The following is a 12,545-nucleotide window of genomic DNA, read 5'->3' on the forward strand; positions in this document are numbered from 1 at the left end:
TGATACTGGCATTCAAACATCAAAAATCAATCCTCAATCCTGGGACTAGTTAGGGTTGTTAATTTGTCTTGTATTTCATCAAAGACTTAAAGGGGATTTAATCCTATATATTAAATTGAAGTGTATACATTTTAATTACTAGTAAATATTTATAAAACTGTTACTTACAATTGTAAACTATATTTCCCCAATCAGCTGCCATCTATTTTTAAGTTTTTCATTTTTTTTATGTCCCATTTATGGGCATTATGTTTTCTGGTCTGTTTGTCTATCAGTTCATCTGTGTTTGATGACGTTGAAGTCCAATCAACTTGAAACTTAGTACACATTGTTCCCTATGATATGATCTCTCTAATTTAAATGCCAAATTAGAGTTTTGACCAAAATTTCATGGTCCACTATACATAGAAAGTGCAATTGGGGCATTTGTTTACTATGGACACATTCTTGTGTTTTGCTGTGAAGCTGTTGGCAGGCAAAACATTGAATTTGAAATATTAATATTTAACAGGTACAAATGAAGACGCTATCATCCATGTTATTGCAAGCAGATGTAATGCTCAGAGACAAGAACTGAAGAAAAATTTCAAAACAGCTTATGGAAGGGTAAGATAAGTAATTGTAAAGAGTCATGATTTAGAAAAGAGAGGCAAAAGATACCAGAGGGACATTAAAACTCATAAGTTAAAAATAAACTAGCTGACAATGGCTAAAAAAGAAAAAGACAAACAAACAAACAATAGTACACAAAACACAACATAGAAAACTAAATACTAAGCAACAGGAACCCCATCACAAACTGGGGGTGATCTCAGTTGCTCCGGAAGGGTAAGCAGATCCTGCTCCACATGTGGCACTATTGAAATTTAAGTACTGAGTTGGATTGACATATATTTCAAAAAGTTTCATTTTTACAAAACTTTGATAAGATTAGATGTGTACCACAGCTAGAGTATCTTTACTCTGTTATACATTTGGGAAAACAATCAAAAAGTAAAATAGCAAAAATACTTAACTCCTATGAAAATTCAAAACGGAAAGTCCTTTATCAAATGGCAAAATTTGGAGCTCTAACACATCACACGAACGGATAACTACTGTCATATTCCTGACTTTGTATTGAGGCATATCCTTATATAGAAAATGGTGGATTTAACCTGATTTTATAGCTAGCTAAACCTCTCACTTGTATGACAGTTATATAGAATTCCATTATATTAACAATAATGTATGAGCAAAACAGACATAACAGGTAACATTTTCAAATATTGGAGTACTGCAGTCAACTTTGTGTCATAATCTAGAACTGAATTTTAATAAACAGGGACTTTCTTCCATATACTATCAACATCATCATGATCAATGTGTAACTTTATAAATTCTGGGCGGCTGAAGTGCTTTTTTGGATTTCCTTTATCAGGAACGCTTAAACCCAAACATTTAAAATCCAGGGATGTATAAACACTTAAAAACTATATGTCGACAAAAGAGTCGATATCAACTTTGCCTGATTAGGATGAAACATTAGTTTCTTTTCTAATTACTTAATCTGTTAACAAAGAATGTTAGACAATTCTATAGTGTACACACAAAACAGTATTTCCTCTGTGTTTTGAACCAGCATTGTTGTAAGCAGGTTTTCATTATATTTTTATATTTTTTGTAGGATTTGATCAAAGATTTGAAAGGAGATTTATCATTTAACTTTGAGACAGCAGTGTTAGCCTTGTTTGTTCCACCTGCAGAGTATGATGCTTGGGCAATTAAGGAAGCTATTTATGTAAGGTTCTGCACTTTATATGGTTTCTGATAGGAGTCAAAGTCAAGATACTTGATTTTTTCATACATTGATGACTCATTGATAAATGCATAGAAAAAATTTCTGGTTGACATTGTATTATATATATAGATGTATCAGGGCTCTATACAGATATATTTATTTGGTTAAGTATGTATGATGCAGGGTTTAAGCTAGGATTTTGAGGGCTTTAGTCACTTTTACGCGCTATTAAAATCAACCTTATTTTGTGTAAAAAGCAATGGACCAATGATGTATTTTACTAGCTTCATCTTTTGACTTAGTCAGATTTTAAGGGATTGATGCACCAGCATGATTGGCAGTTATTGTATGATTTGACTGTATTGGCCATTATTATGAAAGATTCTGACATGGAATCCAGAAATTTAGTTCACAATTTCTCTTCAGTTTGTTCCAGGGGTCATCCTGATCAACAAAAGTTGCATGGATTCTATTTTTTTTAAACAAGGAATCACAGCAGTAATTAATTTGCAATGATTATTTCACTGCATAATCATTATCCTTATAAAACGTCTAAGTCGATATTTGTAAATGATTTCTATCAAGTTGGAGATGTATAAAATCCTTTTTGGAACGATTATAATGACTGAAAGGAGGTTGTAAACAAATCAACAATAGATCACGTTTACTACTTTCGGTTTTAAAATGAAACGAAAACGGGAAGTGACACGTGGATAATAAATTCAAAACGAGTCCGGATTCACCAGGAAATTATAATTTTTCGATTCATGGAAGTATTATATTCAATATAATACTTCCATGGTAAGAGATATATATTTGTCTCTCTCGTTTAATTGATTCTAAAATTTCGTATTTTACGTTTTTAATGTCTATAAATAGTCATACGAATACTTTCACGCATGCGTAGAACACAATACAGGAAGCACCTGTTTAACATTTCTCGTGAACTTTTTCAATAAACACATTAAAGTTCTTTATTTTAAATGGAAATTGTCGAAAGTTTTTGATGAAAATTTAAATAAAATATGACGAAAATGCCTTCGAATGACGAATCTACGACAAACCAATTTCAGATTGTGATCGTTTGGGAAATATTGAAATTCAAATGCGAATTTGCTGTCCGGGTTGTTACATTTTTGATTAAATGAAGAAATTATTCTCCTGGTTGTTGAAATGCCGACTGACTAATTTTCCTGGGGAAATAATTATGATGGTCATTCAATTATGGGGTTAATTAATAAATTACGGATAAGTGACCCATCTGATGGCGATAAGCGGATTAGTTGTAATCACAACTTGTAACACCTGTTGAAAATGTTAATTACCTGGAAGTCATAAACTTGTCAAAAACATGAAGACAGGTAGATTTCTAGTTCTTATTGCGAAATTTTTTTTACACTTTCAAAATTAAAGTGACGAAATTGATTTGAAATACTTTCGTCAATGAGAAAACTCTTTTGTAAAATACGAAAGTGACGAGCGCTAGCAAAACCGTTATATGATGTGATGGAATGAAAATTAGCTTGTATCACCTGCAGGCAAAACCATGAAAAAAAGAAAAAAAATTACAATATATGTCAGAAGCTATAATTAAACGGCTGGACCTAGCAATGATCTAAGATTCAACAGATTGGTAAGCAGTTCCACTGTGACAAAATAACAACCACTGTGTTACATATGGTCACTTGCTGCGAATAAATAATACTGCCAACAAAATTATTTGTTAGAAGCTAAAATTGAGCAGCCTAAAACTGGCAATGATCTCAGGTGTGATAGAAGGGTCACTAGTGACACCAACTTTGTTACGCATGGGTACTTTCTGTGAAGACATGCAATTGTTTATATTTTGACAGGGACCAGGTACAGATGAAAGAGCTCTGATGGAAATACTTCTAACCAGAACCAATCCACAAATAAAGGCAATCAGAGATTGCTATAATGATGGTAGGATACTGATAATATGATATGAATCAAGAATTAAAAATTTTGATTAACTTCAAATTTTATCACTTGCACTTTAGTGACCTTAAGCATAAAAAAATGACATTTTCAAATTTGTCATTGCTTTTAGAAATTGTCAGCCTCAATGCCCTACATATGATAACTACTTATGTTGTCTGGGTTGCATCTCTCTTTTTATTCATCTATTTTCTGTCCCGATTCAGGTCAAAATGTGGTCAAGGTGAATTACAATGAAGTTGTTATCAAATGAATTTGAAACTTGGTACACTATTTATAACATGAACATTTTTTGGAATATTTAACAAGTTAGGGTTTTTTATTCAATTTTGTGGTTCAATGAACATGCGTATGTTATAGTTTTTAAGGAGTAGGGCATGTTGACCTATGACAATATTTTCTTGCTTATAAAATGAATTTAAATCCAATGTTTAGAACTGGAATTTGTGTATACTTCAACTTGCATTGTAATTGAGGCATACATTTTTTTTTATCAATTAGTTAATAAATTCTGCTATATCAATCTGTTGAGCTTGGGTAGGTGTTTATGAAATCTTATTTTTTCCTTAAAATGTTTTAAAAATATTTTATATCATATGGCTTTGGAAATTGAAATATTTCATATCCAAAAACCAGATAGAATAATTCATTAAGTATCAAATTCAAACCCAAGAAAAAAATCTATGGGGTCGTTGAAGGCTTTACCATCCGAATGTTTGCTTGCATTTTATATCACTTTTCATGCTAATGGTCTTAGGTGAGCTACACAAAGAACCTCTACTTAATATATGCTGTGTTTGTTTTTTATAGTTGCCAGTCCAAATTCACAGAAAGCAAAAGGTTTGATTGATAAAGATATTGAAAATGACTGCAGTGGAGACTTCAAAAGACTTCTGGTGTCTGCTGCTCAGGTAAGAAAAAAAATCTGGGGTCTACTGTTCAAGTAAGGTAAATTTCTTTTGTCTAACTCTGGTATTAAGGAGGCTCATGGGTACAAACAAATAAACAAAAAATTAAATTTTTTTTTTATTTATTACACTATTAGTTGTAACTTTATGATATGGTACAAAAATCAACAAAAAAATCAATTTGTTTTGGCCTCGAGATGACTTTTAAAATGTTAATATCATTGCAAAACTTCAAATTATCTCCCTTTCGTGAAAAAATGCCATTTTTTTGCATTAAAATTGAAATACCTTTTTAACTCATTGGTGACCTACATTTTTTATTATGTTTTTCAAAGGAGCTATCCTTAAACTAAACAATTGTAAAATTTAAGTGATTTCTGTAATTAAGTTTATTTAGATATTACCTTTATTTCTCCTATTAGTTCAACAGAAAAAAAGACATTAACAAAAATGCATGCTTCTTTCGAAGGCAGATTGTGAGCTTAAATGAATGGTGACCCCATATTTTTATTTTATTTTTCTATTAAATATAGGATAAAGTTCATTTATAGAAAAAAATAGCGAAATCTCATATTTTTTTTTAATTTATACTCTCAAGCCCCCTTAAGAACATAATGCTTCTGCTGTCTTTTGCTAGGGTAAGGAAACTTACAATAAGAAATATCTAATTTATTTATTAAATCCATTGTAGGGTAACAGATCTCACATTTCAGAAGAGAAACTTAAGAATGCAGTAGAAGAAATAATGTCTGATGGTACTCCAACAGGAATGTTTGAGGTCAACTTTGATAAGTTGTGTGATATCAAAAGAGCCAAAGCTGATGCTAAAAATCTCTTCAAAGCTGGAGAAGACAGATGGGGTACTGATGAGGAAACTTTTGTTCGAATCTTTGCCTGTAGAGATTATTACCAGCTTAGGGCTACATACAATGAATATGTCAAGGTATTTATGTCATACATACATACATGCTTACATACATACATGTGTTGAGGTAGAAATATTTGCCTGTAGACATTATGAACAGCCTAGGGCTACATACAATGAATATCAGTGTTCTCCCCAGAAATTTTGGATAGCATCCAGTGTTCTCCCCAGGCCGTTTTAGCGTCGCGGTAACGCGACGCTATATTTTATCACCGTGATGCTATAATAATTCCCGCGACGCTATAATTATTTCCGCGACGCTATAATTATTTTGAAGATGCTATTTTACTTGTCCTCAATTTTGAACTTTCATCTATTACCGATTATGATCATAAAAATTATATCACCTTTAATTGTAATCCCTTTAAATCGGACACTTAAAGCAATTAAGAGATTAAATAGCCAGGTGTTAATTGCCCTCAGGGTGATAACTGTTTGGATGCGAATATCCCAAGCTGACACTGTGACATGACTAATACCACGTGTCTGCATTCACCAATTTCGACATGGAAAAATGCAATCACAAAAACAATTCGAAATCTATGTTTTGTATTACAAAATTTCGAAGATTAAAACAATTTTTTTTTTAAAAGGTCGTTTATTTGTACAACTCTCCAAAAAAATACTTTCTTTCTCTTCCGGTAATACGAGAGCGAGAATTTTGGTTTTGAGCTAAAATAAATTTTATACTTCTTTAAAAAGTGATCATAATTGGCTTAAGTTTATGTTTAATTCATTTAATGCATTAAAAGCGTCTTATTCATTCACAATCTCTTGTCAAACAATGTTTATTCTCGGACTCATTTTCGTAAACTTTTCTACGGCCGCCATTGCACATTTTTGTGTAAACTACGGATCGGAACCGGACCAGATATGACAAAAATCCGCATTTTCACGATAATGACAACAGACGGACGGTAGACCGAAAAAATATACCAATAGAGAAAACTACGCATTAATAGACTATTTGTTAGATAACTTTGTTGAAAATACGTATCATTTTGATGTAAAGATAAGAAACAACAGGGACTAATTCATTCAGTGCCATGAAACAATGAATTTCATAAACATGATAAAAAAAAGTTTTTAAATTGATACTTTTTTTTGCTACTTTTGCTACTTTATCTTTACTTAATATAATATAAAAAAATAGTTAATTTTGTGTACTAGATATTTAGTTTTGTATATATACAGGTTGCACTATAATGAACCATTCATTCATTTGACTTATTGTTGGGTAACTGAAAGCACATATTTATTTTTATTTGGCACAAGAGGAAAAAAATAATTCTGTAACTATATATGAATAAAGAAAACATAAACTGAAACAACTGTTTTTGTTGTTATAGTTTAATTGTATTCTCAGTTATTAATTGAACAATATAAACTAAAACATATAAAGGAAATAGAGCATCAACGCGACGCGACAAATGACATTAAAAAAAATACAGTTAATTTTTTTTGCGCAAAATGTGATGCTATCCAAAATTTCTGGGGAGAACACTGGCATCACATTTTGCGTAAATAAAAATAACTGTATTTTTTTTAATTTCGTTTGTCGCGTCGCGTTGATGCTCTATTTCTTTAATATGTTTTAGTTTATATTGTTCAATTCATAACTGAGAATACAATTAAACTATAACCTCAAAAACAGTTGTTTCAGTTTATGTTTTCTTTATTCATTTATAGTTACAGAATTATTTTTTTCCTCTTGTGCCAAATAAAAATAAATAATTATGTGGTTTCAGTTACATTTTTTTACCCAACAATAAGTCAAATGAATGAATGGTTCATTATAGATCAACCTGTATATATACAAAATTAAATATCTAGTACACAAAATTAACTATTTCTTTTATAGTATATCAAGTAAAGATAAAGTAGCAAAAGTAGCAAAAAAAAATCAATTTAAAAACTTTTTTTTATCATGTTTATGAAATTCATTGTTTCATGGCACTTAATGAATTAGTTCCAGTTGTTTCTTATTTTTACATTAAAATGATATGTATTTTTAACAAAGTTATCTAACAAATAGTCTGTTAAGAGTAGTTTTCTCTCTTGGTATATTTTTGCTGTCTACTGTCCATCTGTTGTCATTATCGTGAAAATGCGGATTTTTGTCATATCTGGTCCGGTTCCGATCCGTAGTTTACACAAAAATGTGCAATGGCGGGCGTAGAAAAATTTACGAAAATTAGTCCGAGAATAAACATTGTTTGGCAAGAGAAGGTGAATGAATAAGACGCTTTTAATGCATTAAATGGATTAAACATAAACTTCAGCCAATTATGATAATTTTTCTCGCTCTCGTATTACCGGAGGAGAAGGAAAGTAATTTTTGGAGAGTTGCACAAATAAACGACCTTTTTAAAAATAAATAAAAATCGTTTCAATCTTTGAAGTTTCTTATACAAAACGTAGATTTCGAATTGTTTTGTGATTGCATTTTTCCATGTCGAAATTGGTTATTGCAGACACGTGGTATTAGTCGTGTCTCAAGTGTCAGCTTGGGATATTCGAATCCAAACAGTTATCACCCTGAGGGCAATTAACACCTAGCTATTTAATCTCTTAATTGTCTTTAGTGTCCGACTTAAAGGGATTACAATTAAAGGTGATATAATTTTTATGATCATAATCGATAATAGATGAAAGTTCAAAATTGAGGACAAGTAAAATAGCATCTTCAAAACAATTATAGCGTCGCGGGAATTATTATAGCATCACAGTAAAAAATATAGCGTCGCGGTACCGCGACGCTAAAATGGCCTGGGGAGAACACTGAATATGTCAAGGTATTTATTGTCATACATACATACATGCTTACATACATACATGTGTTGAGGTAGAAATATTTGCCTGTAGACATTATGAACAGCCTAGGGCTACATACAATGAATATGTCAAGGTATTTAATGTCATACATACATTTGGCTGAAGTCTGCCTCAGGTTACTGTTTTTATGCCCCATTTTATGCCCCATTATGTTTTCTGGTCTCTGCTTCCGTCTGTCTGTCCGTCCGTTCGTCCGTCTGTCCTGTTTCAGGTTTAAGTTTTTGGTCGAGGTAGTCTTTTATGAAGTTGAAGTACGATCAACTAGAAACTTAGTAAACATGTTCGCTATGATATGATCTTTCTAATATTAATGCCAAATAAGACATTTTATCCAATTTTCACGGTCCACTGAACATAGAAAATGATAGTGCGGATGGGGCATTCATGTACTTTGGACACATTCTTATTCACACTGTGATGAGGACCCATTGGTTGCCTTCAACTATTTTCTACTCTTTGGTCGGGTTGTTGTCTCTGACACATTTCCCATTTCCATTCTCAATTTTATATGGGCTGCATTGTTGTCTGTTTGACACATTTCCTTTTCTTTCTCAATTTTATTCATGTGTAAGGACAGAAACCTTGATAGTTTTAATTTGTGATCTATCTATTAAAAATATGCCACTTTCAAATTCCAGCTCATATTTTGAAGTAGACATCACATGATCTTTTTGTTTGGAAAATATGAAGTTCTGATTGACTCAAACTTAAAAAAACTTAATTAACAGTTAGGTACTTTTCAAACTTAAGTTGGGAGTAGAATAAAGCACACATTGGTAAAGCAATATTCTTTGTTGAATTTAATCATTACCATTCTATTTCAGATCACTCAGAGAGATATTGAAAATTCTGTCAGCCGTGAAACATCTGGGGACTTTGAAAGAGGACTTCTGTCTATTGGTATGATATAGTATTACATAATTTTATTTATGTATATGTAAAGTAATAATAAAATAGGATAATTGTTTTATAAAAATATATATAAGGACATGTGAAATAATTGTCAATTTATGTTTGAATCCACATTTGAAAAAGATCAATGACAGTTCATGGTATGACCATCATAAACAAATCTGATACCGAATTGTAACCTTGATATGGCCCCTGACTAAGGACAAATTAATCAATTCAAAAGGCATGTCTATATGCCTTATTTCATGGGAGATGGCAATTAACCACAACCATAGAACTACAAATCTGCCTTATGACAAGCACATAAAGAATGGCTGGGGTGAAGTCCTCCTCCTAAGTTTGAACATGGGGATAACTGCACAATTAGAACAAACCCAAATCAGTATTAAAAGGCTTCACTCATTAGATCGGGATGTATCACAAAAATGACAAACATACACTTTTGGAAATAACATCCACTAGAAGTAGTTCGAAGCAGCATGTCAAATTAAGATTGGTTGTATTGTTCTTTTTAAATTACTTGTTCATCTTTTTTTTTCTAATTTCAGTGAAAAATATTAAGTGTCGTCCAAGGTTCTTTGCAGATGAATTAACATCTTCAATGAAAGGTCTAGGAACCAAGGACAATCGTCTGATTAGAATTATTACATCCAGAAGTGAGGTAAGTTCAGGGGTAAAAATTTTTAAGATTTTTTCTATAGGACCAAAAGGTACTAATCTTAGATACAATGATTTTGGGGTTTTAGAAATAAAATTGCAGCTTAAGTTTTAGTACATTTCAGCCATTATGGTAACTATTTGGAAAAATGAGATATACATATAATGTATGTTTAGGTATAGATAAATGCTAAGATGATAATTTCCTTTGCAAATTTAGACTGTCATTAAAAGTTGTTTATCAATGTTTTAACAGGACTATAGGCCCAAGACCACAATTAATGACCATGCTTTTCGTTGTCCACGAATATAGTTCCTTTTAATTAGAGTGTATTTTTCCTTATTTTTTTTTCTTTCCCTTCCTCACTCATTTCTTAGATTTTTTGGGGTGGAAATGAAAGAAGAGAGGTGAAATAAATTTTTGGATGTTGCATTTAAAACTGATTTTGATATGGAATGAGTGATTAGGCCAAGTGCAAAAAGGTCATATTTACAGTTTTCGGAACATCTCTTGACTTGTCAATAGGGATATGGATGTGTATTGGCTAAATTTGTAAAAGTGATTGTTTCAATCTTTCTGAATTTTGGATATATATTTGGACTAGGGCTATACATTATACACACGAAAAATTTGACAAAAGTGCATGGTGCAATTTTTTTAATGATACAAACGTTATAAAGAACTGATAGAGGAATTAAATGTGGTCTGTGGCCTAAGATTGAGTATAATACATTTAAAATATGTCTGAAATGACTTTAAATATTTGACTTTAACATTGCAACAGTCACTCCAATGGTGTCCTTTTTCAAAATACTATCTTATGTTCTCTCACCAAACAATATTAGCTTAATGAAAGGAGAAAGGGGTACTGTGGATTTAGTTTTCTTTGAAAGATACTAATTTTAGTGGAGTTTTGATAAAGTTATCTATGAATTAATATATTAACAAAGTCCAAATTCGTTATAGGCCTGAAATCAGGAAATCAATTATCAACGAAAATTAAAATTTGCTCAATTGAAGAAAAATTAATACCCACAAAAATAAATGAATCCTCAGTAATACACTGAAGGCAGTTGCTATTTGTCCGGCTAGCCGGACGAATAGTACCAGGACTATTTCTCCGGCCAATACAATGCGCATATCACTATTTGTGTGTGCGTGTAATATTATCTTCAGCAGCACCAGGGGGTAGCAAATGTTTGTAATCTTTATTGTTAGGATCCCATCTTGTTACTGGTAATTGAAATTGTTGTTTTCTTTATACTAGTATATAGTCCAATGTGGATAATGATAATTAGAAAAAAATCAAATATATTTCCAATTTAAGAAGAGAGAAGAAATTACTTGTAAAATAAACTCGGTTTGTGTTTGATTCATGCATTTTAAGTTAACATAAAGGACTGTGTCTAGCTAAAAAAGGTTGTCTGTAGCGGTCAAAGAGAATTATAGACACCTTGACATAAAGTTATCCATATTTTGAGTGAGAGGCTGGAGATTTTTCTATAACCACCCCCACCCCCCTTCCCCCTAATAAAATAAGGAAACAGCATTATTAAAATCTTATTCAGAAATTTCAGGTGGAATTTTATTTAATTTACGTGAGGGGGTCGGTGACACGGTGTACTCCTTTTCCCAAATTCCTCTTTTCTTTTTTTTTCCAGATCACACCTTTGTTGTCCCCCATATTTCATTACCCCACTTTTTATAATTCTATATCCAACTTCCCCACTTTTGGTAATCTCGTCCCACCACATCCCACTATATCCAATTTCAATAATTGCAAGATTCATTTGCGAAATATAATTAAATTTAATTAGTTAGACATGCAATTGTAAAGGCCTTTCTCAACTACTCTTGCATTGAAAATCTTTTCCAACATTTATACAGCTGTAGCGAGTATTGTATCATTCTTTGAAGTTCATTCTATAGTATTCCATTTTAAAATTCCGAAAACGTCAAAATATATCACAAATATTGATATCCCCGTTTTCAGCCATGATCATAAAATTGAAAATCAGTGATCGGATTACATGCGACCTCCTGGTGCTACAGAAATTAATATTACACGCACTTCCGAACGCACATAATGACATGCGCATTGCAATGGCCGGACAAATAGCCCTGGCACTATTCGTCCGACTAGCCAGACAAATAGCCACTCCGTACACTGAACATTTGCTACTTTTCAACGGCTTTAGAGTTTATATAACCAAATGAACGATAAATTTCCCTTTTTTAATTAATTTAAAGTTAGATAAGGGAGATTATATTACTATATAAAAAAATCTATATTATGACCAACAATAATCAATAATGATAAATAAAAAAAAATGAAAAGTGGCTTAAATATAAAGGCCTTGCTAGTAATGAATGCTACATGTTTGGTTACATTTTTTCCAAGTGCATATTGTTTCTGAGACAACAGTTGTTAACATATAATATATTTGAAAAGGGCAATAGATTTCTATGCCACTTTTGCTGAGTTACATAGTTCGCTTAAAAACAGATATTGAATCTTTTAAGGCCAACTAAAATTAATTAGTAGATTTTCATCCAAATTTTTGAAAA

General features: G+C 31.7%; 1 protein-coding gene across 1 annotated transcript in view; it reads left to right on the forward strand.

Moving 5' to 3' along the window:
• Positions 1-12,545, forward strand: part of LOC143044769 (annexin A5-like) — a 29,533-nt gene that overhangs the window by 14,225 nt on the left and 2,763 nt on the right. The window contains exons 8-14 of the mRNA XM_076216931.1: positions 512-606; positions 1,667-1,780; positions 3,634-3,724; positions 4,550-4,650; positions 5,339-5,590; positions 9,232-9,307; positions 9,868-9,980. Coding sequence (XP_076073046.1) covers positions 512-606; positions 1,667-1,780; positions 3,634-3,724; positions 4,550-4,650; positions 5,339-5,590; positions 9,232-9,307; positions 9,868-9,980 — 842 coding nt within the window. The remainder of the gene's footprint in view (positions 1-511; positions 607-1,666; positions 1,781-3,633; positions 3,725-4,549; positions 4,651-5,338; positions 5,591-9,231; positions 9,308-9,867; positions 9,981-12,545) is intronic.

Source organism: Mytilus galloprovincialis, chromosome 9 (assembly GCF_965363235.1).
Source record: "Mytilus galloprovincialis chromosome 9, xbMytGall1.hap1.1, whole genome shotgun sequence".
Taxonomy (NCBI): Eukaryota; Metazoa; Mollusca; class Bivalvia; order Mytilida; family Mytilidae; genus Mytilus; species Mytilus galloprovincialis.